We start from the raw sequence: 27754 nt of genomic DNA on the forward strand, positions 1-27754 counted from the left end.
GAACTTGCCATGGTGATTGAGAGCCAGGGTGGTCTATTGGTTTGGGAGGTGGGCTTAGACTTGGAAGATTCAGGTTCAAATCCCCCCTTAGTCATGAAGCTTCCTGGGTGACTGTGGGCCCATCGCTTTCTCTCAGCCTCACCTACCTCACAGGGTTGTTGTGAAAAGGAGGGGAGCAACTGCGCACACCGCCCTGAGCTCTATGGAGGAAGGGTGGTATAAAACTGTGAAAAATAAAACAAATAAGTAATCACAGAGTGAACTGCAGTTTATGCAGAGTGAGCTGATAATGAAGAACTGTGATCCAAAGCCTCATTTTCATAGTCAACTTGCTGTTACCTATTATTATTATTATTAATTATTAACAGTATTTATATACCGCTTTTCAACTAAAAGTTCACAAAGCTGTTTACAGAGAAAATTAAATATTTAATGGCTCCCTGTCCCAAAAGGGCTCACAATGATGCAAAGGGCTCACAAAGGGCTCTAAAAAGATGCAAATGAATACCAGCAGACAGCCACCAGAACAGACAGTGCTGGGGTGAGGTGGGCCAGTTACTCTCCCTCTGCTAAAAAAAGGAGCACCCACCTATCATTCACAGGTTTGCCTAAGTACATAAGAACTGTCTTTTTCCATCACGCCAGTTCTTTAAACTCCCTTGGTTATGACAGCCAGGTATGTGAAATTGCCCAGGAAGGCAAAAACAAGCAAATAATTTGTGATAAAGGAGTTTGATAAAGTAACTGAAGCCACGAAAGGCAAATGCAGATCCAAAATAGACATTCTTCATTTTCAAAATGAAAAGATAAATCAAATCATCCACATAACAAAGACCAGTCCAACACTGGATCATTTCTTCAAAATCCAGGCAACAGCTATTTCCCAGGTATGAGAGTTTAAGTCATTTCTGCCCAATGTTGCATACATGCAACAGGGACCAAACGTGTACACCCGTGGGCTGGGCAAAAATGGGTTAAGGCAAGATAGAACACACACAGTTGTATATCCATTCTTCTTGATCATTCAGTGGCATCACATGCTGACAGACCTGCAAATATAAAAAGTAGGAAAACAAGTTTATTGATATCTTCCACAATTTTTGAAAAAATGTTTTAGTACTCAAATTTTTATCTTGCATATCTTGGTTAATATGGTTGTGACTTTTGGGGAGAGGTGCTAACAGCACACCTTCCATGATTTCACAACTGAAATCATGCATGTAATACCCCAATCCTCATACATACCAAAGTTCACTTGCCAAGCATACCCCCCTCTCCCTGCTATCATGCACTGCGGAAAGCTCTTCTCTGCCTAATGCACTGCATACTGTATTTGCTTACTCTGCCCGTCATCCACTGATTTAAAAGGCCAAGAAGATGTTTATTCATGTGGTTACAGATAAAAAACATAAATTGCTACAATATGTTATTCACAGTTCAACATTTACCCCAGCTGCACTGTGTGAAATTACAGGATGTGTGCTTTGCTTACATGCTTGCATTAGTATGAATTTGCAATGGAGATAAATCCATTCTAAATTCGGAAATCTAGACACTTTGGGAAGGGAGCTAAACTCTGAAAAATGACAACTCTAGTAACATCAGCACTGCATGTCTGAAAGTCAAAAATAGCGAAACTGCTTCTCAGGGACATGGACTAGAAAACCAAGATGGGGTCAGATAAACTGGGATAGCTAGAACATAGGCAACAGGGAAACAAAAATTAGAGGCAGTTTCCTTATCATTTCCTCTTGTTCCAAACATTTAACATTTCTTTTTACACTTGGTACAGTAAGGGTTTACTCTGATAACTGCTCATTGGAAAAAACAACACTCAAAATAGCTACAATGAGATCAGTGTGTATGACTCTGGACTGCACTCTTCATGAAAATGACTGTTCGGTTGCACTTGAATAATTGTGTAAACTGTAGAACAGGAAAACATATCTGTTGATGGCTTGTGTTTATCTGTTCAATTATGCAAGGAAAGCATGTGTTCCAAGTGCAACCTGTAATTGTTGGCGATGCTCCATGAAATTGACCTTTTCCCTTTTTACATTATCCATACTGTAGAGATGAGGGAATTTTTTGCAAAAGCAGGACCCATGCTACACTTTGAACATTATTATTACTAACAGTATTTATATACTGCTTTTCAACAAAAAGGGTCAGAAAGCAGTTTACAGGAAGTCAAACTTTTGCTTAGAATGTGTATTTAACAAACAGCATTAGTTTTTTGCTATGAGGGTGAGAGACAAAGCACAAGAGGGAGGGCTGGGCCTAAATATTTTAATTCAATGAATAAACCTACCATCATAGAGTTGGGTGCCACTTCAATAGCAAAAGTCCTGAGTCCTCTACTATTCACACAGTTCTTACTTTGCTCACCATTCAGATGAATCATTGCTTTGCCTTCAGACTATAGGGGGAAGCAACAACAACATCACAACATTAGAGTGGGGATATATATGTAAAAAGCATTTATAGCAACACCACCACCATAAAGTATACTATTAAGATTTTTCTCAATTTCTTCCTTTCTCCTGAACAAGAAGTCTTTCCTCCGAAAGGCAGGCAGCCTTAGGATGGAACCCATTATTTGTAATTTATATAGCACTTTTCAGTGCTTAAAGTGTATGCTTTGAGCACAGGTATGCTTTGCTTAACAATGGAGGTACATTCCCTGAAGCCTGTCACTAACCAAAGGCGTTATTCAAACAAGTACTGTGCAGCTGAAGCAGCTTGGAATGCTGCCCAATGGGGGGGTGGGGTGGAAGAGGTCTCCCCCCCAGAGCCTCCTGAGAATGAGCATGGCCAAATAAGCCCGATGGCTTGTTGCTGGTACATCAGCTGGCTCCCTACAATACCTGCTGGGGTAATATCCAGCTGGCAGAGCAGCCAATACTTTCAGGCGCATGAGCAGCTGTGGTGAGGCAGCCAGCAAGCAGCACGGAATGGCCTTTCAGGTTACAGAATGCTCACAGTGTGCTTATTTGGGAGCACTTGCTCTCTGGCAGATCGTGAGGGACAGTAGTATATGCAATCCATCCTATATGCAGTCCATTGCTGGTAAGATCATAACAAACCAGTGCATACCTGTACAATTCTTTATTTTAATGTATGATTAAAATTAGGGATCGTAAAACATTTCTACATCATACACAAGCTTCTTATTTTGTAAATAGCACTAAATAAATGTAAGTCTTAACTTTTCTCTCTTCCTGTGCCAATGTGATATTCATTAACTTGAATAAATACTTGAGAATAGTATACAATTGAGACTAGTTGGAATGAAATTTGTGGGCTATTAAATGTTGTAATAATATGTATAATGAAAATACATAAGAAACAAATATAGTTGATGCATGCCCAATGTAAATGCCAGACACATTTTAACAATTCTATAGCTTTACATATAGGAGTTAGGGAACATATACTGACAATTTTCAGTGGGCTGATCCATGTGATCCATTCTGGAGTCTGAATTCAAACAGTGTTAATTTCTTTTCTGTCAATGCAGTTTGAATTTGCATGTGAACTGTGTGAGTTCCCCATAAACTCAGATTATCAACATCTTCATACCAATCCCTGAGTGGAGAACTTTACCACAGGCTTGCAAGCAATCTGGGTTTATAGTGAACTTGAATTACTGTTTACTATGCACAAATGCAAACTGGGTTTGTGGGAAAAAGCTTCAGACTCAACCCAAAACCAAATACAAATTTGGTGAATCAGTTCTTGGCAGGATGCACAGAAGCTGTAGGTGAATAAATGGTAACTAAACTTGGAAATTCCAAAAATTCAACCATGCTCCGGCTTTTTGCCCTTTTTATGACACTGTTACTAGCAGTCTGGTGCATGATACAGTATATCCCAAAGAAATGAGTTACTATTAACCATTGTCTTCCTTTGGGCAAAAAGGTATCATGAGTATAATATTACCCCAGAAACCTTCTAGATTTGCTATTGAGGTTACTTTATATCCCAGTTAATTTTCATAGTTCAGCCCTGCTAAGTTTCATTTATCCACCCCAGTCACACTATTTGTTTATGATTGTACTCCAATAACTCTTCTTTCAAACACATGGCCCAAAGAGACGTACACAAAGAGGGGTAGCGGTTTTGGTTTTCAGATCTTATTTAATCCTATATGCCAGTGTTTCTCAAACTGTGGGTCAGGACCCACCAGATGGGTCGTGAGCCAATTTCAGATGGGTCCCCATTCATTTCAATATTTTATTTTTAATATATTAGACTTGATGCCACCATGGTTTGTGACTGCATTTGGGGAAATGTTACACATCTGTACTTTTAGACAGGCTACTCTGTATATGCTTTTAACAATGATAGTCAATGGGACTTACTCCTGGGTAAATGCGGATAGGATTGCAGCCTAGTATTGTTAAAAATTTTCCTGCTGGATGATGTCACTTCCAGTGGGTCCTGAGAGATTCTCATTCTAAAAAGTGGGTTCCAGTGCTAAATGTTTTGAGAACCATTGCTATGTGCACTTACCTGTGGCATCCCAGTGAACTCAATGGTATTTGAATTTGGTATTTGCATGGCTCACATTATACTGTAAATGTGCATATGAAATACAAACATAAACCACAAGATAACAATCACATGATGTGGTTCTGTGCATTTCTGTTTACAGGAAAGTAGTACTATACAGTATGTATTTTGAGACATACAATATAGGCAAATTCAACAAAATTTCCTTATGGTTTGTTTGCAAATCCATCTGGGACAGCCAAGTTAGCACTTGAAACAAAACATTTTTTCCCATTAACTAAGTAGGGGGGAAAAAATCTGTATTTATAAGAAAATGCTTTGCAAAAGTATATTATAACATACCTTGTTTTCAATTACAGAGGTGATCCGTGCATCATTTTTATGCACGTGAATAATTATATTTCCATTGCTATCTATTGGCTTTGCATCTCCTTTATTAATTACATTCGTACAAATGGCATTGTTAAGTTGCTCACCACCTGCTTCCAGACACACAGGATGAATTCTGGGATTGCACTTTTCTGCATAAATGTGAATGGAAAAGGGGCATGCCTATTGGGAGAGAAAAATGCATTATATACATTATTGAATCATTACTGACCAATTACCTTCTACATTGCAGTATTTTTGTTTACTATTCCAAAGATTAATTTCTAGATATTTCAAGAACAAACTACCCAACAAAGATTTGGAAAAATCAACTGAAATGACCTTTCATCCATTTTATTTGGTGAACCAAATACCAATCATGCCATAATAATACTTTAACCATTGTAAAACAACATTTATGTTTTGAACATAACCAATTTTTACTTAGATGCTGCAATTCCAAAATCGTAGGAGCCTAAGGTAAACAAATACACAACTTTTAAAAGCCCAGAATGCTCCTTCCCCTTCCTTTGGTTGTTTAGTGCAGTGTTATTAAATAGTGCATTAAACAGTGCACTGCCATGTTATGTCTGCATCAAAGAAGCCGTAGCATTAGTTAGCAGTAAGGTGATGCCCATGAAGATAAATTAAAACACCACAGTTAATGGCAACAGGGGTAAGAGGATGAAAGTTTGCTTGGCTTTCCCAATCACCTAACCATGGTTTGAGGATGGTACAGTCTTACAACTGAACTGAAGCTGTGTTTTATTTCATGCTACATTTGAGAACTGTTTAGTCCCATAAGGCTAAAGCAAAGCATCCACAGCTTCATTTTTCCCCCTGTTTGGCTCAGTTTTGTCAGGAAAAACTGCTGCAGCAAGAATAATCAGGGCTAATAATCAGGGCTTTTTTTGTAATGGAACGCACTGGAACGGCGTTCCGGCACCTTTTTTCCCCCCTCCTGTCTGCCCCCACCTTTTTCCCCCCCTGCCTGCACCACCCCACCCCCTTTTTTCCCTCCTCCTTGCCCCCACCTTTTTTCCCCTGCCTGCACCACCCCGCTCTGCACTGCTGGCTAGGGAGGGATTCGAACCTCCAACCTTGTGCTCCACAGCCCAGCACTCTCTCCATTAGGCTATAGGAAAGCCTGTTGTCAAAGTGTTCAGAACTAATATATAAGGTCTTCAGCCCAGCTGGTGGCTATCAGTGCCTCAAGTATTAGTTCCAAACACTTTGAGCCTAAGACCTCTGGTGGCTCAGTGGTTAAATTATAGGTCTGTGGAGCCAGAGGCTTGGGGTTCAAATCCCACTGAGGAATAATTTTTTTTTTTTTAAGGTGGGAAGGTGCTCCATGGCTGCAAAATATAAAGGTTGGTTGCTAGTTGCCAAAAAGGGGGGCCAGTTGAGGCTGCAAAACTCCTCAAAGTTCAGTCCCAGGCAGGCTCTTTTTTGACCTTTTTTTTTTTTTTTTTTTTTAAGTTCCAGTTAGGACTTAACCCACAGTTAAGCTCCTGGAGTGAGCCCCCTGCTGGAGGCTGTGGGTTAAGTCCTACCTGGGACTTAAAAAAAAAAATGTTAAAAAAAGAGCCTGCCTGGGACTGAACTTTGAGGAGTTTTGCAGCCTCAACTGGCCCCCCTTTTGGCAACTAGCAACCAACCTTTATATTTTGCAGCCATGGAGCACCTTCCCACCTTAAAAAAAAAAAAAATTATTCCTCAGTGGGATTTGAACCCCAGGCCTCCAGCTCCACAGATCTATAATTTAACCACTGAGCCACCAGACGTCTTAGGTTCAAAGTGTTTGGAACTAACACCTGAGGCACTGATGGCCACCAGCTGGGCTGAAGACCTTATATATTTGTTCTGAACACTTTAACTACCGTATAGGCTTTCCTATAGCCCAATGGAGAGAGTTTCCTATAGCCCAATGGAGCACCTCCCCACCTAAAAAAAAATGGGGTGATTCACTCCAGCTGTGGCAGGAGTGCTTTTGCTACCAGGGAGCTCACACGGGATGGACGTGTGTGTGTGCGTGCGCGCGCGCGCATGTATTAAAAATGGTTTAAAAATAAATAAATAAATAAAAAGTTGTGAGTTCCCGCACCTATTTTTTTTTTTTACAAAAAGCTAGTTGGCAACCTTCAGTCTCGAAAGACTATGGTATCGCGCTCTGAAAGGTGGTTCTGGAGCAGCGTCTAGTGTGGCTGAAAAGGCCGATTCGGGAGTGACAATCCCTTCCACACTGGGAGCAAGTGCAGTCTGTCCCTGGCCTGTCTCCCTGGCTATGGGCCTTCCTTCTTTGCCTCTTAGCCTCAGACTGTTGGCCAAGTGTCTCTTCAAACTGGGAAAGGCCATGCTGCACAGCCTGCCTCCAAGCAGGCCACTCAGAGGCCAGGGTTTCCCACTTGTTGAGGTCCACTCCTAAGGCCTTCAGATCCCTCTTGCAGATGTCCTTGTATTGCAGCTGTGGTCTACCTGTAGGGCGCTTTCCTTGCACAAGTTCTCCACAGAGGAGATCCTTTGGGATCCGGCCATCATCCATTCTCACAACATGACCGAGCCAACGCAGGCGTCTCTGTTTCAGTAGTGCATACATGCTAGGGATTCCAGCACGTTCCAGGACTGTGTTGTTTGAAACTTTGTCCTGCCAGGTGATGCCGAGAATACGTCGGAGGCAGCGCATGTGGAAAGCATTCAGTTTCCTCTCCTGTTGTGAGTGAAGAGTCCATGACTCGCTGCAGTACAGAAGTGTACTCAGGACGCAAGCTCTGTAGACCTGGTTCTTGGTATGTTCTGTCAGCTTCTTGTTGGACCAGACTCTCTTTGTGAGTCTGGAAAACGTGGTAGCTGCTTTACCGATGCGTTTGTTTAGCTCGGTATCGAGAGAAAGAGTGTCGGAGATCGTTGAGCCAAGGTACACAGTCATGGACAACCTCCAGTTCATGCGCAGAGATTGTAATGCAGGGAGGTAAGTCCACATCCTGAACCATGACCTGTGTTTTCTTCAGGCTGATTGTCAGTCCAAAATCTTGGCAGGCCTTGCTAAAACGATCCATGAGCTGCTGGAGATCTTTGGCAGAGTGGGTAGTGATAGCTGCATCGTCGGCAAAGAGGAAGTCACACAGACATTTCAGCTGGACTTTGGACTTTGCTCTCAGTCTGGAGAGGTTGAAGAGCTTTCCATCTGATCTGGTCCGGAGATAGATGCCTTCTGTTGTAGTTCCAAAGGCCTGCTTCAGCAGGACAGCGAAGAAGATCCCAAACAAGGTTGGTGCAAGAACACAGCCCTGCTTCACGCCGCTTCGGATGTCAAAGGGGTGTGATGTGGAGCCATCAAAGACAACAGTGCCCTTCATGTCCTTGTGGAAGGATCTGATGATGCTGAGGAGCCTGGGTGGACATCCAATCTTGGGGAGAATCTTGAAGAGGCCATCCCTGCTGACCAGGTCGAAAGCCTTCGTGAGATCTATGAAGGCTATAAAGAGCTGCTGTCGTTGTTCCCTGCATTTCTCCTGCAGTTGTCTAAGGGAGAATACCATATCAGTGGTGGACCTGTTGGCTCGGAATCCGCACTGTGATTCTGGATAAACGCTCTCTGCAAGTACCTGGAGCCTCTTTAGTGCAACTGGGGCAAACAACTTTCCTACAATGCTAAGGAGAGAGATGCCACGGTAGTTGTTGCAGTCACCCCTGTCGCCTTTGTTCTTGTACAGCGTGATGATGTTTGCATCCCTCATGTCTTGAGGTACTCCACCTTCTCTCCAGCAGAGACAAAGGATTTCATGCAGCTCAGTGATGTTGATCTCTTTGCAGCACTTTAGGACTTCAGCAGGAATGCTGTCTTTTCCAGGTGCCTTGCCAAAGGCAAGGGAGTCCAGGGCCACGTGAAGTTCTTCTAGGGTTGGTTCACTGTCAAGCTCCTCCAGCACAGGCAGGCACTCAATGTTGTTCAGCGCTTCTTTGGTGACTACATTTTCTCTGGAATATAGCTCAGAGTAGTGCTGCACCCAGCGTTCCATCTGCTGCGCCCGATCCTGGATGACCTCGCCTGTGGCAGACTTCAGAGGGGCAATTTTCTTCTGTGTTGGACCTAGGGCCTGCTTGATACCATCATACATCCCCCTGATGTTGCCCGTGTCAGCTGCTATCTGTATCTCGGAACAGAGCTGGAGCCAGTAGTCGTTAGCACATCTCCTGGCAGTCTGCTGGACTTTGCTGCAAGCACCTCGGAGGATCTGCAGGTTGCGCTCACTGGGACAGGCCTTGTATGCTGCTCGAGCTCTCCTCTTTTCCTCAATGACTGGTGTCAACTCCTCAGAGTGGGCTTCAAACCAGTCTGCTGTCTTGTTGGTCTTCTTGCCAAATATGGACAAGGCGGTGTTGTAAACGGCATTCTTGAAATGTTCCCATCTGTTGGATGCGTTTGCATCGACCGGGCCTGGAAGAGATTCCTCAAGCGCTCGTGCAAATTCCTCCACTTTTCTCTGATCCCGGGTCTTGCTCGTATCAATGCGAGGTCTTCCTTCCCTTTTCGTGTGATACAGTCGCTTTGTTTGCAGTTTCACTCTGCTGCACACCAGCGAGTGGTCGGTGTCACAGGCAGCACCCTGTGTGTCACAGGCAGCTGCGTGTGATCTTGATGCTGGGAAGGCTGGAGCGTCTGGTGAGAATCAGGTCGAGCTGGTGCCAGTGCTTTGATCTTGGGTGTCTCCAAGAGACTCTATGTTGGGGCTTTGTGTTGAAGAACGTGTTGCTGACACAGAGACCGTGATGACAGCAAAACTCTAGCAGGCGTTGGCCATTTTCGTTCATCTTCCCAGTGCCGAACTGACCTAAGCAAGTGGGCCACGAACTGTTATCAGCACCAACTCTAGCGTTGAAATCGCTACAAAAAAAGCACTGCTTTTACAAAAAAAGCACTGCTAATAATAATTGCTAACGTGTAATTCCTTCCAAAGAGAGTGTCACTCTATTTTTGGATTGCAGTCCATGTTGCTCATCTATTAATCTCTTTCTTTTGTTGGGCTGCAGAAAGTATTGATAACAGAGACAATGTTCTTCCTTTGACACTAGTATCTGAAATGACAGCAGTACTGTACAGTTGCACTCCAATTGCACAACTAGTTAACTGGACTAGTTAAAAAGTCTGCTTACACAATGCAGAAAGATTAAAATTAAACACTGTGGCTACTTATTTTTCTTGCCTTATTATCATACCTCAGTCAATTCCATTGCTCTGTTGTAGCCCATGGACAGCAAAGTCACCCAGAGATCACTAACATCCCCTCCTCGGTCACTGGCTTCCATAAGATTCAGATCCATAAATCCTTGCCTTGTAAGTTCATTGTTCCTCATATCAAAATTCTCTGTTTTATAAGAAGACAAGGTAGGTATTTTTACAAACTACTATAAAAATGATGCAGGTATACAGAAAACAAAAACACTGGATTCCATCACTTGACCCTTCTAATTCCTCTCTTTCTCTTGTTGATTTATCCCTTGCCATTCCCTCCTCCTCTGGTTGCCAAATTTTAGATTGTAGGCTCCTTGCAGCAGGGTCAAGTCTTTTTATGAAACTCTATAAAGCACCATATACACTGATGGCAGTACATAAACAACATTTTCTGTGAAGATGACAATGACAAGGTCTGATCTCTTCAGAAACAAACAAAATGCAAACATGTCAGTGGTGACCCCTTATTAAGCCGAAAGTGAATGATAAGGTATCATATCTTATACCAGGGCACTTCAAAATAAAGTTTATTTTTATGGCTGGTCAGAAGGAAAAGAGTTTATGTGCAGTAAGTTTCACTTTGAAAGGATTGCGTCCTGAAAATAGCAATGGAGAAAATGGGAAGAAACAGGCAGGCACAAGGTACTCACAAAACATGATCCTGCAGAAAGCCAATTTACCCACATTTATCAGAATACCAACAAGATGGGTAGTGCCAGAGAAAGGAACAACTCACTTTCATTCCTGAAAGGGGCTAGTCCCTTTCATGCATGAACTGCAAAGCTCAGTTCTAAAAATAGTTCAGCTTTGCTGGAACTACATTGTTTTTCCAGTCTTGATATCTCACTCTTGTCACAAAAGCAGTAAAGGGCTTTGGTATCAGCAAACCAAAGCAGAAAGGGCTTTGGTATCAGCAAACATTACAGTGAAATGCTCTTAAGGCACATAATTTTAAAAATGATTCTCTCATCTTCATAACAATGCTAAATCTTTACAAGGTATTATTAAAGAGAGATTATCAACTTAATTAATCTAAGGGATCAGATGATATTTAAAAAAAAACCTGCTTGAACCCTGCTGCCAAGATTTATGATGTTCATTTGAACCCTCCAACTGATTAATTGCCAGGTAACACAACCACTGCATTTTCTGTTGCTTCCTGTCAAATAACTTCAGAGTTGTTGCCAAGCTTGTGCCAGAGAACAAAACACAGAAGAAGGAAAACACAGTTTATTCTTTACTCTTTTTCCTTCTTGTCTGCTATTCCCAAACATATACAGAAAATAAACACAATTCAAAGGAACAGTTGAAAACAGCGGATCACTGGAAAGGTTTAAATATGTAGTTCCTTTAGATCAGGGGTGCCCAAACCCCAGCCCTGGGGCCACATACAGCCCTCAAGGCCTCTCAATGCGGCCCTCAGGGAGCCCCCAGTCTCCAATGAGCTGGCTCTCGGAGATTTGTTGGAGCCCACACTGGCCCGACACAACTGCTCTCAGCGTGAGGGCGACTGTTTGACCACTCGCGTGAGCTGTGGAATGAGGGCTCTCCTCTACTGCTTATTGTTTCACGTCTGTGATGCAGTAGCGGCAGCAAAGGAAAGGCCAACCTTGCTTTGTGCAAGGCCTTTTATAGGCCTTGAGCTATTGCAAGACCTTCATTCATTCATATAAGTTCATCTTTAATATATTCATTTATGTATACTTATGTAAATGTATTCAAATTTTAAGTGTAAATTAATTCTTTTTTTCCCTGGCCCCCCTGACACAGTGTCAGAGAGATGATGTGGCCCTCCTGCCAAAAACTGGACACCCCTGCTTTAGATGTACCTAAGAGAAGAAGAATTGTACCACATCCAGAAGAATTGAACAGTAGATCCCCATGCCATATCGCAGACCACATACTTCTGAAACTCCCTTCAATTCCAAAAGGATGTTCTCCATATGAAGTGGGAATTGCTGTGTGTGAAACACATCCAAAGCTCCACTGGGCACACAGAATTTGTCATATGCCTATTTGGAGCCAGACTTTTGTACTAAAGGGTGCCTACAACTTAAAAAAAGACAGGATGTTTCGAATACGTAACATTAATTCTCAAATATTTTGACCCAGTCAAAGCGCTGCAGCTTCAAGAGTTCACGCAAACTGTTGCAGGCCCACCAGTACTGCTCACTCATTCCAATTCTCTTTTGCAAGGTAGTAACTCACAACTTTTCACTATCATTAAAGTAATTACCTTCACGGCATCCATGTGCAACATTAATTTTAGGATACTTTTCCTAATTTGTGATACTAAAGGCAACACTGTGGATAATGACAAAAAGGTGATAAGGCAGTCATATCTGCAGATTCAGTATATGTATGTTTTTGAAGGAGTATGCCACTCAAAAAGTCTCCGAAGAAGGCATGCTTCTAGTTTTACAGAACAAAAGTCAATGGGGCTCTCAGGACATATAGAGCTCTCCACAAGCAAGGACCAACTCAGGGCCCAATCCTAAAGTCGGCCAGCATCAGTGCCAAGCCCTAGTGGTGGAGTTGGGTGCCGTAAAGCATGTTTACAACACCCACAGAGTAGGGAGTGCTGGCGCTGGGTCCGTGCAAGTGAGGTGCAGGCCCAGCACTGGTAGAAGGAAGGCGCGCCACCACTGGGGGTAAGTATGCCCACCAGGCAATGGTGCAGCCTCCGGAGGGGCGGGTGGAACAAGGGTGGGGTGGGGGAGAGGAACCGGGGGAGGAGGTGGGATTGGAGGAGTTCTGCTCTGCCATATCCTGAACTCTGTGTCAGGCCAGAAGGCCCAACACGGACTCTCTCAAGTCTGTCCCAGCAAAATAGCTGGTGTAGACTTTGGAAGTCCATTGCGAGGCTTGGGCCTTTCCCCAGGGGAAGGGGATGAAAGTCCCCTTTACCCAAGGAGACCTCTGGCTGCTTCCCAGTGCCCACTGGATACAATGGTAGCCACTTTGGCACTGCTGCTCCAGCAGGTGTTGGGAAGCTCAGGATTGGGATGCCCTTCTCTTACATATCAGGAAAGATATGAAAGAGAAGGGTGCCATGCACCCATGGCAATTTTCCTTACATTAGAGAGAATAAAGGTAGCATCAATTTATACACTGTTGCTGAATTGATATATAGTTTTAGATGTGATTACATGATATGAAGCTTCAGAAGTTACATTTGCAGTAAAATATAGGAACGTTTATGGAAATATTTACCAAGTCAGGTTTTTCCAAAGGAATAAACACATGAAAGAACCAAATTCTGTTCCACTTGATAGGACCTTTCCATGCAAAGAAAGTCCCTTTTGTTCTGAAAGTGCTAGAAGGAAGCAGCCTGTTCCTTTGCAAAAGGGGGGAGATAAGTATTTCTGTGCTAGAGATGGGGAATGAAAGATACAGGACAAAATTATTTTTTAAAAAGTGGGAGACTCTAAACCACAGAACATTATAGTAGAGAATGATGTAGTCTTGCTGCAGGTTAGCAAGGTACTGCATAGAGAAGTCTGTCTCTATACAAATACAGGAATAGTTTGAAAAACAAAAAAAAACCTCTCAAAAGTCTACAATAAAAGCAGTGGAAAGTATGTTGCTCATCACTGGGGTCATGATCATTGACCAAATGATGCCTGCAATTCTCACACAACTATATTTGACACAGCACTCCGAACCGTAAAATGTATACTTGGTACAGGAAAACATCACATTTTCCCATTAACAAAATATTGCTGCTTGAATGCTGGGGAAGTGAAAGAGAAACATTACTTTGGGGAAAGACATTTGGATCCCCTGTAACAAATGAACAACAACTATACATTTATCGTGCAATGAAATGACCATCTGGAATGCCCCCCACAACCGACCAGACTTACTGAAGCTGCAAAAGCAGAGGCCACTGAGAAGACAGAGCAATGGAGGGTTTGCCTTTTCTATTATTCTTCGACATTACCCCCCTATTAAGAACGTCTGACAGTCTGACCTCAGGCAGCAGCAAAATAAAGCAAAAAGGAAATGGAGGAGCTAGAAGAGAGATTAAAAATGATAGTCAGGGGACTGAAAGAGTTGTGTCTGATATTATAGAGATGCTGTCTAACAAAGCAAAGAACAAATGACTTGAAGAGGTAGTAGAATGCAGTAGTAACAGCAGCACAGAGCAATAAGGAAGATAAGAGAAGATGGTAAAAAGGGATGTCTGTCACACATTATTCTGATACTGAATTGTAATGGGACTTTACTGTATGATACGTTTCAAAAAAAATGGCTGCAAAGATATACATCAAACCACAATTAATCCAAACAATTAAGGCCCAATCCTATGCAGGTGTGCCAATGGGGCATGAGCTGCATCCTGCAATGGGGGAGGGGCAATCACAGAGATCCCCTCACAGTAAGGGAACATTTATTTGTTCTCTTATCTTGGAGCTACATTGCAGCTGCATTACTGCTGGAAAGTTGGCTAGGACTGGGCCTTCAGATTATTCCATTTCAGTATTCAATTCATGTCATTAACAGACCTGTCCCCATGGCGCAGGTCCGTGACATCCCCCTCCCCGCTGCCCCCCAAGGGGATACTTATCAAGCGTTATAGAGCTTTACGCGATGCTCTGCAGCACACCAAAAAGCCTCTCAGGCTTCTGGTGCAATGTTAAAGAGTTCTTCCAGTTTGTGGATGAAACTGGAAGTACCTTTAACATTGTGCCAGAAGCCTAGGAAAGCTTTTGGAGCACTGCAGGGCACCATGTGGGGCTTCGCCTGCCTGCAGGATGGCTCTGACAGGCAGAAGCGGTGGGGTGGCCGGGGCTTTTGACCCCCCCCACCCCCTGCCAGGCTCACCACTGAATCACGTAGCTTCAGGTAAAATCAGAATTTCCATTTAATCAAGTGTCTGATTGTCTGAACAGGGTTTGAATAAATCCTTGATCATTAAAACAAAGAAGTGCACGTGTATAGAGAGGGTTCATATGTATAGATAATATTAAGCTTACCTTTACATATGGTCCACGCTTCAGCATCACAGTTCTCACCACTAGTCCTCATTTCAAAGAAGTTGTATTCTTCCAAGCTGAGAGAGCCATTCCCATCCAAATCAACCATCTCAAATATCTGTGATAAGATTTCTCTAGGAGGCAAAAGAGTTCAACAGATGATCCACTTTCTCTTAATTCCATTTCTGTGACTGATCAGTCCACTTAAGAAATTTAAACAATGCAAAATTACTCCAAAAATGAGAAGACAGGGAGTCTAAACTTCACAATAACTAGTCTTCCTTACCTGAATTCCTTGGTAAGTACAAAGTTCCCATCTCCATCTTGGTAAACAAGTTTGGGTTCTCCTTTAATTTGCTTTCTCACTTTTCTGAGTCTACAGCCAGTGGTGAAAGGAATTAGCAAATAGATTCCAGCTCCAAGTTCCCCTCTCCAACCAAAAGTCTATCACAAAGGAAAAAAAAATGTGGGTTGCTTTATTTTTCTAACACTGTACAATATTATTCATATCCACACATGTACTTGAAGAACAACATGCTATCTTGAACACTGTAGACCTATACACACACAGACCAGAAGAATGCAAGATCAAAGAGCTAGTGTAGTGCATTGACTTAAATGCTGGGCTTGAAAATGGGAAACCCAGTAAGAACCGCCATGCCAAACCACTTCAGCATTTGCCTGAATACACCAGCATTTAGTGTAGTACATTTGAGAAGTGTAGAGAGATGTTGCATAGCCTAAATATGTTGGGGATGCAGTGGATTTCACTCCAGTATATGAGTGTTTGGAGATAAGCATATTCTCATCACACATTTACTATGGGCGCAATCCTAACCCACTTTCCAGCACCTCCATAGGGCAATGCAGCTCCAAGATAAGGGAACAAACATTCCCTTACTTTGAGGAGGCCTCCGTGAGTGCCACCCAACTACAAGATGCAGTTCACATCCCATTGGCACAGCTATGCCAGTGCTGCAAAGTTGGTTAGGATTTGGGCCTATGGCAAACAGTGAACCTTGGCTGCCATGTGAAATAGCTCTGAGTGCATGAACTTAAATTTCCTATGTCCAAGTCTGAACTGCATCTAAAAAATGGGCATACCAAATAAAAGTCAGAGCTAGTGGATTTACTGTATCCTCTGTACAAGATGTGGAACTAGTGCAACAATAACTTAAAAAAAAACCAAATACACCAAAGTTGTATAAGGCACTTCCTACTGATTGCTAGATTGTATCCAAAAGTTCCAGTTCCTCATGACTTGCAAGTCAAGGAGATTTGGAATTTTTCTACACAACCTAAAGGAGAGTATGTCCCCAATCAAAATAATAGTTTGGATAATATTCTAGCAACCTATGATCCACCACCACTAATGCAATATCTAGCCTGAATGCTCCAGCACTAAATCTGCAGAAAGAGGAAGCACATAGCTGGCGGCTGGGACAGGACGGGGACAGGTTTCCTAAAATGTAGGATACTTCTACACTTTGCTGGACTGAAAATGGAGTTATTGAGGAAAGTAAATTGTTGTCTTCTGTTATGCCCTGCATTTCAAGACTGGGCAACCTGATATGCATGATTATTGCTATGGACATAAAAATAAATACTGAAGTTAGTAGAGGAGACTTCAAAATTTCCCCAACCTCTTCGTTTCGTAGCTCAGTGACGCTCACAAAATGTAGGTCTTCTTCAGTTTCATTTTCCTTGAAAAGATACAAAGCAGTGTCCACTGCTAACCACGAGGAACATTTTTCTACCAAAACAATAAAAGGTAACATTTTTCTGATAATCAGAGATCTCATTTTAACTCAGGTATACAGGTGAATCTACGTAGATGATTTCAATAAAAAAAATCTGTCCATAATATTTCAATGATCATCTTATATAGTCTCATATAGTAAAACACTATGCTAGTATATGCTAGTAAAACACTATGCAGAAAACCAGACTTGTGACAGTGTACTATAGACATCATAACATTGACTTTTGTAACTGTTTCTGCCAGAATTCAAGATTCTACAACTGTTATCTTCAGCTACTATGCTGTTGCCAGACAAGACCCTTTCAGAAGCCACTCACTCTTAAGCACACTATGAAATTAAAGGGCTATCCATCAGATTCCCATCCCTTAAAAAAAAAGCATTCTTACCTTCTATTTGGCTCAGGTTTACAGGCTTAATGGTGATAAGGACTTCTGATTTCCGAGGCAAGAACAACTTGTATTTATGGCTAAGTATCTCACCATTGTCCTCTAAGAAGAAGCATCCTTTAGATTGTGCACACAGCCATTTCTAGTCACAAACCAAACAATGACATATAAGAAGAAATTACTCAAGCCTAAGGCAGCAACTTTAATTGAGAACTTCTACAAGTGTTAATGTGTATGTCTGCAGTCCTCCCCCCCCGGATTTGTTTATAATCAATTCTATAACTAAATAGATTCTGGAATAAAGATTTGGTTTTCAAATAACTAGGAAAAAGTCACATTTCATCTCCAATATAAACTTTTGATCTCTCAAGTCCCCTGTTCATTAGCTTCAACCTAACTCTTTTTAGCTTCAACTATTAATTAGAACATCTCATATTTGTCCCTATAAGTGTGTCTAGACTTTTGTCAACTTTTTCACTCTACAAACACCAAAATATCTTCCTTGGTCCTATTCTACATAGCCCCAGGTTTCCTACGTACCCAATCAAATTTTCCTCCCAAAGTTTGCACCCTATTCTACAAAGTCCATCATAGAACATATAGCTATACTCTATGTTCAGAATCAAGCATGTTGACTTGATTCTGACTTAGTTACATGTTTTTTACCTCAACAGAAGCTGCTGGGAGGGTTTAAAAAAAATCTGAAATCAGGTCCAATGTAGGAGCAAAGGACCCTCCTGGACCCTCCCATCAGGGTCTTGATCAGTTCCCTATTCCCCCTGCAGCTACTGTTTCATAAAGGCAAGCAGCATTTCTGAGAAAAGCACATGTAGAATAGCCCTCAGGTTGAAAGAACGAAGGCTTGCTAAGGCCCCCTCCTCACTGACTTTACAACTGAGCAATATTTGAACTCAGGACTTCCTAGTTCATACTCTTCACATATACACAACATCACCTCTTACTTCTTCAAACGCCCTGTAAACATGGTCTGATTCACACATGCAATTGTTTTTAAAACGCTAAAGTGATTTTACAATGTTTTCAGGGGCAGGAGAGGTTAATTTGGAATAATTCTACATAAAAGCATTGTCCATGCTGTAGAAAAACTTGTGAAGCTCAAAGAAACAAATTCTGGCCTGTTATGCTTCTCTAACAGCATAAGGTGGTGCTGCAGTCTCTAAAACACTTTGTATCAGAAAAATCTATGGCTTTCCCATCTACATTTGCACCTTGTGTATGTGTTTGTAGAAAAGTGTGAAGTAGGAAACACAAAAAGTTGAAATTATTAGAAAAATTCCAAAACTCTAACATTAAGCATGGCATGACAAGACAGAAATAGTCATGGCTATCAGCTTTTGACACAATCCATTCAGCAGAACTGTTAGTCATTTGGCCTGAGATTCCCTACATAAGCTCTACTGAAATGAAACTGTGATTCAGTATAGTAAAGTGCTTACTATAAAAAGCTCTCCCCCCCCACAATCTTGCTAATTAAACCTGCAATTCTAAATCATTATGGGAAAAGATACAAATACCTATTCCTATACCCAAGTCAATGACTTAATACATTTTGGTTCCTTGTACAATTTGCCATGAATATGAGTACAAATGTATAGTATTTATTGAATTATTAATCTTCTCATTTCAAATATTTTCTCTATTTTGTGACAGCTATTCCTACATGTATGTTGGCATGATACACAATCTACTTGCAGTGGACTCCAAAATCGAGAACTACGAGTTCCATGATTCTTTCCGATAGTCCAATTCAGTGATTTTCAACCATTGTGCTGCAGCACATTGGCGAGCTGTGAATGGTCTGCAGGTATGCCACGGAAGTTTGGAGCAGCCAGTGGGGGGTAGGGAGACCATGGCTACCAGTGCAGTGTGCCTTGTCAATTGTCAAAAAAGTGATGGTGAGCCTTAACCATCTTTGCACGTTCTCAGTGTGATACGAGATGAAAAAGGTTCAGAATCGTTGGTCTAGTTATTAAGTTGCTCTCTATCTTTGGTGCAGGACAGTAAGTTAGACAAATTTCAAATGCATATTTTTTACAATTTGAAAAGTGCACATATGACTATGTGGTTTCTTACTGCATGCCGCAATGGGAAAAGAAACTAGTACCTATCCCTATATGAAGCTGAAGAAATGTACAGAACAAGAGCCAACTCCCTTTTCTCCTACACGTGGGAGAACATACAAAGTGGGCCTGATATCTAAGAACTGCTTGAGATAGTAGTGATTCTCAGAAAGCCAATGAAAACCCTTCAAATATGTCAAATGATTCTATTGTTTTTGAAATGGACATGGAAATTTATTTCATAATATTCCTGTTACACAGTCTGTGATCTGGAGGTTGAGCTGCCTATTTGCCTGGAAAAGCTAAGCAGGATCAGCTCAGCTCTCACCCTAGACTGGTGACCAGAAGCCACTGGCTAGAGATGGAGGAATGAGGACTGGCAAGCAATGGACAACATCCTGAAAACCAGCCTGAGGTATTGTTACGTGAAAATCCCCTTTTTCCCTTCCAAGTTGTGTTTTTATATCTAGTTATGTATTTTGGACTAAAATGCAGGCCTAAAACTTCTCTTTCAGGCCACAAAAGGAGTCAAATCTTAAGCTCACTCATCTCTCATGTTGATTGTCAGTCTGGGAAGACTCATTTTCTCCAGAGACACTGGAAATGTCTTTATTGTTTAAGTCAATCACTGAATATGCAAACACCTTAAAGGAGGAGGACTTTGGCAGCAAAGTCTACCACCTATTGTTAACTAAATTACAGCCATTAAGCCACCTCCAGCCTCAAATCCTGTAGCAACAGGAAGTAAGCTACTCCCCCTCCCCCAGAGTCAAGCTTGCTGATAACCGAGTTCTGGACTCTTCCACCTTTTCTTTACATACTCCACGTGTACCATTGTGTGTTACTTGAGCATGCCCACAGCTCTGGGATACTTCCGGTCAGTTTAGATCAACTTCCAGGTCCAAGACAAATCTTATAAGAGAGAACTCAGAGCACATGCGCTCTCTCTCTGACTGCCCACCGGCCGGAGTGGCCAGACTCTTCCTCCAACTCTCTCCCCCCCGGACAGGTAAATATATTGTTGCGTCTAAACTTCCCCCCCTTCTTCCCTACCTATTCCTCCCTGTTCCCCCATCTTTAGTCAGCAACTGGGTTTAGCAGATTAAGGAACCCCTATAATACCTCCCTACTTCCTGTCCATTTCTGATTCTTTTTCGGATGCACCCAAAATACACAGCACACGCATCCACCACTAGTTAGGTACACCAGACCAGTACTAGAAATCTATACTTATCGATTCTCCATGTGTATTATGTTTTACCTTTGTGTATTTTTGCAATAAAAATATAATCCTATGATTGAAAGTTACCTCCCTCCCAATTTCCTCATTAAGCTAAACAAGGGATTTCTTTGCTCTACGCTGTCTTGTATCCAGCCTATGGTCCCAAAAGTTTCCAGAAGGCTAATATAAATAATTCCCCTAAACAAAACAGCCTTTTTGGTAACAGTATGTCTTGCAGCTGTTTGTGGAAGCTTGGAAAGCACAAGAGCTACATAGCCAGGACAATGATTGCACCATGAAGAGAACCATCTTGAGAAATGGAGGATACTATCTTTCATAGAATAACACTTGTAAAAACTCCATTTGAAAAAAAGAGGGGGGTTTACGATCAACCTGCCTGTGTAAACCACCTTGAGTCTATGAGACTCAAGTCTACTATAACAAATAAATATAATCACTCATTATATGACCATGAAATAGACATTTCCTTAAACTTCAGTTCCTGCAAAGCCAACCCACTTCATGTACAAACAGCTATCAATAGAATATTGATTTACTTCATTATTTAACTCTCAGGATATCTTTCTTTATAAAACAGTTTTCCTTTGTCTATCACTAACTTTCAAGTCGAGCAGCCTTATTATCCTCAAGTTAATAGCACTGGTGATTGGTATGATATCACAATTACATGAATTCAAATAAGAAAGTGTTTATCTGTGACTCCTAAACAGAAAGAATATGATTAAGAAAACAAATTCTAAACCAATCTTTAGAATTTCACTAATTACCAGTGTTGGGAAAACTCAGCAGGGCTTGACTCGAGCTGAGTCACCTTGTCAGTGTCCCCAATGACTTGATTTGAAAAAGAGTCCTAATGGGAGCACTTTATGAATCTCTGAGTCACCCTTTAGTGACTAATGGACTCGAGCAGTTTCCGCCGCCCACTTTAAAAAGCCCTGCTGCTGGGAAGTGTGTGTGTTGGAGCTCTCTTTACTCACTTCCCCACTGTCCCCGCTCATCTGTAAACAGGGCCGGAGGGGTGGGAGGGACTGAGTGAGAGCCGGGACGGAAGCAGTGAGAGGGAGGAGTAGGGTCATGAGTAGCAGCTGGGAGGTTTACCAGGGCAACCCGATCCGTGGCAGCCCTACTGCAGCCAGTCATTCAATGAGCTTGCTCCCTCAAGTAACAACGGAGGCAAAAAGCCATGAGGTTGGAAAGCATAATTGGCAAAAGAGTTTTCTCCCACCTCCCTGGGCTTTTGCTGCCAATTGTAAGGCAAGAATTGGGTTCCTCCTCCTGCTCTCCCTCAGCCAATAAAAATATTAGAACTCTGATCCTTTATCCAATGATCATCTGTTCCTTCCTTCCTATCAGAGATGGGGGAAAAAGAGCTCATGCATGCCTCCCCCCCTCCTGCCCAATTCATTAACCCTTTCCTGCCTCCCAGCTGGAACCCCCTATTGCTTGCCGTCAGAACACTGGCCCCACAAGGGTTTTCCACACCACGGAAACAGTAAGCAAGCACCCCCAGCCACAGGCAGACTCGAGTCAGCATGTGCAGGGATGAGTGCCAAGTTGGGGGGCCCTGACTCGAGTTTTTTTCAGAGTCTTCCAAGCATGCGACTCACAAGTCACCCAAAATTACGCATTTTCGCAATTCGAGTCCAAGTCACTGACTTGAGTTCCCAACACTGCTAATCAGTATACAAAATAACCTAATCTCTTTTATGGCTACCAAGTTGACTCTCTAACAATATCTTAGAAAGCTAGTTGTCATTACCACTATTACGCTGTGGAAATAGAACCAGTCACTACTAGCAGAAAACTATGTTTTTTTGCACACTGCATATCATCTTTGAACATGCTGGAATTACAGGCTAAATTGCATCAGGGTTCAGATACCTAAACACACAGAAAAAAAATCCTTGGAGAGGATGCTTTTAAATTTTAATATAGAACAAATGTCACTGTCTAGCAATGTTAAAGATATAAAGGACTTCAGAGTTCAATAACAAATACAGAGTTGTTATTTGAAACAAAAATGTAACTCAAGAGAACAATCAGTTCAGTCTTCTAGCTGCAGTTATATTATGTGGTCATAACCATTCTTTCTCCTTCACACAGGAGTCTCAAGGTGCACATTTTTAATGTATGTTAGCAGTTTCCAGTTAATGTTTTATATTTCTCTAGCTATTATTTTCTGTTGAAAGAAAACTAGTAAAGGTTGAATCAGGAAAGGGAAAACAAAGGAAAAAAGATCAATATTAACACTCTACAAATATTGACTTAGCAAAGTGACTTTGTTATCTTTCTCCCATAGGAATGGATATTGAATGAATGACTTATTTAACAGAAATTACTTGTAAAACTTATTAGTCTAAATAAAAGTCAATATTTTCAGGCTACAGTGTATATTTACCAATTAATGTCTTTGGATCCGAGTAGGTTTGAAGATATTTATTTCCAATTACCTTTCCTATACAGGATTGTGATATATAAGCTTTCATGCTACTTAAGCATTTAAAGTACTAATAAATTATTCAATTTTGCATTTCTCAAACAGTCATTAACAATTTTGTCCAAGAGTGCTTTTCCTTTATTGGGAAAAAAACAAACATGCTTTGTTCTAGCAAAACTTCACACCTGAAAAGTGATCCTAAATAACAGGACGTCAGCAAAACCAACATTATATAAAAATGTTTACAGTGTTTTACAAGCAGAAATCTCTGTGTAGTATACAGCTGCCCTTGACAAGTGGTTAATAAAACATAAGACTACAAAAGAGAAAGCAATTGTTTCCTATTTAAGATGCAATGTGTGAACCTGGTGAGGAAGAACACAAATCAAATTGAATTAACAAAGTATACCTTTACCGCATTTGCCTCAATGAGCTTTGAATTTTTGTTGCTGCTGGCACCCATGTTGACAGGGGAAGAAATGCATATTTTGCAACTTGAAGCCAAAGAAGGCTGCAAAGGAGTCTTGCAGTGACCTACAACATATTTTAAATAAATACTGCTCAATACTACCCAGTTTAAGAATATTCACATTAATAAAGAATAACGTGCAAATATAAATACTGTATAGTATATACTAAAATAAGCTTCTCCTATAAGTTAATTGGATATAGTTCACTACAAATTGTAGTGTAGCTGTGCCATGTATCACAGAATAAATCTGTATCTGCTGCACTAGTGTAGGTTAAGAACATAAGAACAACTCAGCTGGATCAGGCCAAAGGCCCATCTACTTCAGCTTCCTGTATCTCACAATGGCCCACCAAGTGCTTCAGGGCGAACACAAGACAACAAGAGACCCGCATCCCAGTGTCATCCCTTGCGTCTGGCAAGGCTCTTATTCACTTCAACGTGCACAGCACTTATCATAGTAGCACATCAAGATCAAGGCTTTTTACCTATTTTCTCAACCATTTTCTCAGATTTGAACCCAAATTTCATGGATGTAGGCACAGTATCAGGGCCTAGGAGACGAGTGTAAAGGGGGTAATTTGTACCCGGGCCCAGGGTTCAAAAGGGGGCCCAGGAGCCAAAGAAGGGGACCCAGAAATTTCCTGGGATTTCATATTTTCTTATCTCTTGTGGATTCGCTGCCTGCATGGGATGCTGGTTGCGCAGCTACTGCTACCGAACGCCTATCTGCTGGCCAAGGACTGCATACATGACACTCCTTAACACGGTGTCAGAACAGGGAGGAAGCTGGCCTGCTATAGTAGCTCTTTGGCTTGTGAATCTTCTTGCCATGAAGGAGTGTGTAGCTGTGGGGCTACAGTTGTTGCAGTAGTGTTTTGGTACACACAGGACACTTTCCATTCTAGTGTGAGCCTAAATATGATGATGCTAATTTTCTACATGATTTTCTATATTTAATAGAGAGGAGTGTGTTTAATTTTCTGTATTACTGTATCTAGCTGCCGATGCCACATGGGTGGGTAGACCTGGACTTCAAAGACTTTTCCAGCTGTCTCCACCCACCTTGTTTTGCCCCCCCTGCCCCCATTCTGCTTGCCTGTCACTACCCTCCCCCACTCATTTTCACCCCTCCCCTTTGGAAAGGGGCCCCAAAGAAACTTTGTACCCCCTGATAAAATTCCTCTCAGAGGCCCTGGTATCAGTCCTTGCCACACTTGGTTTTTGTAACTGTACAAATGACTAGAAGTACAGCACAGTAATAACTACGCAAAAGTTGAATAACTGCATAAATCCTGTGGACATTTTTAGAAGTGGTAAGGAGGTGAAAAAGAGAAATTAGAATAAACAAAGTAAGCAACTCATTTGTCTCTTTTACCTTTGGACACAGTTATACGTAAAGCAGCAGCCATTAGCAAAAAAGTGGAGATAAGCAAGACAGCCAAACTTCTTTTAAAGCTAGGGTCTTGGAAATATTGAAGAGACTCTGATGAAAAGAAAATTATTACATAAATGTGTACATATTTCAGGAATGAAAAACCAACTCTATCCAGGGGGTCAGGACACACATGCAAAGCCCTATGCAACAGAGCTTCTGTACCTGAAAATTACATAAGTACCTGTTTTTAACATTGCTTTAGGTTCTGTATGCCTTGCAGTTTTTGGTGATGGTTTTGTAACTGGTGATGTTGCCATTTCAAATGAGGTCTCAATTTGGTTTCCAAATTGCTGACACTTCAGTTTACTGTCAACCTCCAGTTTCTCTAGTGCATTCTTCAGACACTGCTCGTTGGTTGTCATATACAATTTACAAAACTGTAAACAAACAAAAAACTCTTATGTCTCTCAAGTATTTTAGAAGAAAAAGAAACACATACATTTCTAAACAAGGAAAAGATCAATAGGTAAAGAATATTTCTTCTGAAAGTACAATCCTCATTTTATTTTCATGAATCACAGTGACCATTCTCAAGTGACATAATAAAACGGAACCATGATTCAGTGAGGAGATCACACAACTGAGAGAAAATAAAAAATGAAAGTTACACCAAGATATGATTTATATTGTCTACCAGACATTTGTGGACAGGCTGGCTTTTTATGTCTAATTTTGAAATGAGGGATTGTTCCTCTTTGCTTTCCTATTAATCTATATAAGAATCTTTAACAAACAACGTAGTCATTGTTTAGAGTAAGCAAAACCCTCAATAAAATAAAACTGATTATACTTCTAAAAAGGACCTATCCAGAAAGATAATGAACCATTTCAGAAGTAATGCAAACCACGGTTTTTCACTATGGAAATGAGCCCAAGAAAGTCACATGGTTTCCCCTCCTTTTTTTCTCATGCAAGAGGTCAAAAGAGAGAAAGTGTTTTCTTTCACATTGAAGACAGATTCCATGTTATATAAATTCAGGAACTGTTACTTCTTTCAAACTAGAGTTGGATAAAAAACCAGGCTATAAAACCAAGTTTGATCCCAATTTGTTTTCCCTAATTATGGTATGAACTGAACCACAGTTCCCAGGGGAATGGGGTAGTTCAGTAGTAGAATGGGATTGTTTTCAGAAGGCTCCAGATTGAATCCTTGGCAACTCCAGGTAAGAGTGAGAAAGACTTGAAATTCAAGAAAACTACTGTCAGTATGGATAATACTGTACTAGATGAACCAATTGTCTTACAAAGCAGGAGGAAGTTTCATACTTCAAAAGTTTTCATACTTCATACAGAAGCAGGGGGAGTGCACAAGCCCATAACTGTCCTGGATTAGCTTTCACAGAAGAAAACCATGGCTAAGCTGAACTACTCCATACTGTCTAGCTGAAACTGTATAGTCACGTTAATATGTGAAATAGCCTTCAGCATAGTCTATACTTCACTCACTACTTCTCCCATTCCCTTTTGTTTTACATGGGTGTTTTTACGTCTGTATTGACACTTCCCTTTACTTCAGCAGTTCAAAATGTGGTTTGATTCATACTGCGAATAGTGGGATACTCTCAATACTGTCTTGAGGTATTAAGTTTGCTATGTGTCACAAATTTACATACGTGAATATCTTAGCATGTGCTCAGTTTATGTGCTCCCAAACACAGTTTAATATATGAATAAGCATACCTCGAGGTTGCAATCCCAAGTGTCTTTAATAATAATAATAAAACTTTATTTCTATCCCGCCCTTCTCCCCAAAGGGACCCAGGGCGGCTAACAACATATAAAACAGATTAAAACATAATTTCACAATTATGTAGCAGAGTGTCACTACACTGTGCTGTTGTAATGGCATAAAGAGTCATAACATCTCTTTGCAAAACACCTTGGAGTTTTTTTAGTGCCCAACACCTTCTCCCTGAATACACAGCACAGCACCCACTGATCAGGTGAAAGTGGCTTTTGGCACAGTCCTATACTTACCCTTAGCTGGTGCAGCGAATGCTGTGCCAATCACTGACATGAATGCATTGTAAAGCATATTGAGACAGTACATATGATAGGGGCGCCAGCAGGAAGGCCTATGCTATCCTACCACACCAGTGCAAGGAGCAGGAGCAGGTAAGAGCTGCTCCAAGTAGCGCAGGGGTGGGAGAAGGGCGAAGAGGGGTATAACAGGGTGGGGAGGGGGTGGGCATACCCAAGGAGACTTCCAGCCTGTTCACTTCCAGCACAGGAAGCAGCATAGCCACATTGGCCCTGCTGCATTGGTGCTGGTTAGGACTGGGCTGTTAGTCTTATTAGGCCTTTTGGAATCACTTGGCAACCTGACAACTGGGGGAAATTTAAAAAAACAAACAAAAAACCATCTGAACTAGGACTCCATCTACTGCAATGAATTAGTGACTAGCTACTGTATTTAATGCCAAAACATTAAGTGACCTTGTTCACTCTACCTTGTAATAGTCAAACTTGCCATTCTTGTTCACTTCAGTCAAATCAATGATCAAATTAACTTCATCAAGAGTCATTTTTTCACCGTGCTGCAAAACAATGAGAGCACAAGTTGTTGATACAGGAGGGCCACAATTACTATACAAATATACATACAGGGGGCCCCATATCCGTAGTTTCACTCATCTGTGGATCGGATTTGATGCCCCTCTGCAGGCCTCCAGAGGTTTTGCTGGGCCCTGCAGAGACCATGCACTTCCACCCATGGTCACTGCCTCTTTAATAATTTTAAGTCATATGGTTTCAGCGGTATCATTTGTAGTGTTCTGAAGTTCTAATGCAAGTATCAACATATTAAAACATCTTCACTGAGCACAACAAACACTGTATTAT

At 41.5% G+C, this 27754-nt stretch overlaps 1 protein-coding gene across 4 annotated transcripts in view; it reads right to left on the minus strand.

Annotated features, from left to right (window-relative positions):
* Positions 1-352: 352 nt before the first annotated feature.
* EFCAB7 (EF-hand calcium binding domain 7) overlaps positions 353-27754 on the minus strand; it is a 40112-nt gene continuing 12710 nt past the window's right edge. For 2 of the 4 annotated variants that reach the window (XM_066623437.1, XM_066623435.1), the window contains 11 exons: positions 27364-27450; positions 25095-25290; positions 23416-23540; positions 17246-17387; positions 16740-16849; positions 15383-15540; positions 15097-15230; positions 10102-10250; positions 4858-5067; positions 2312-2419; positions 353-1049 (listed from right to left, as the gene is read on the minus strand). In XM_066623437.1, coding sequence (XP_066479534.1) covers positions 975-1049; positions 2312-2419; positions 4858-5067; positions 10102-10250; positions 15097-15230; positions 15383-15540; positions 16740-16849; positions 17246-17387; positions 23416-23540; positions 25095-25290; positions 27364-27450 — 1494 coding nt within the window. In that variant the 3' untranslated portion in view covers positions 353-974. Of the gene's footprint in view, positions 1050-2311; positions 2420-4857; positions 5068-10101; positions 10251-15096; positions 15231-15382; positions 15541-16739; positions 16850-17245; positions 17388-23415; positions 23541-25094; positions 25291-27363; positions 27451-27754 lie in introns of those variants that run through there. The other 2 variants (XM_066623436.1, XM_066623438.1) reach the window with 2 other exon arrangements.

This window comes from Tiliqua scincoides, chromosome 4 (assembly GCF_035046505.1).
Source record: "Tiliqua scincoides isolate rTilSci1 chromosome 4, rTilSci1.hap2, whole genome shotgun sequence".
Classification (NCBI taxonomy): domain Eukaryota; kingdom Metazoa; phylum Chordata; class Lepidosauria; order Squamata; family Scincidae; genus Tiliqua; species Tiliqua scincoides.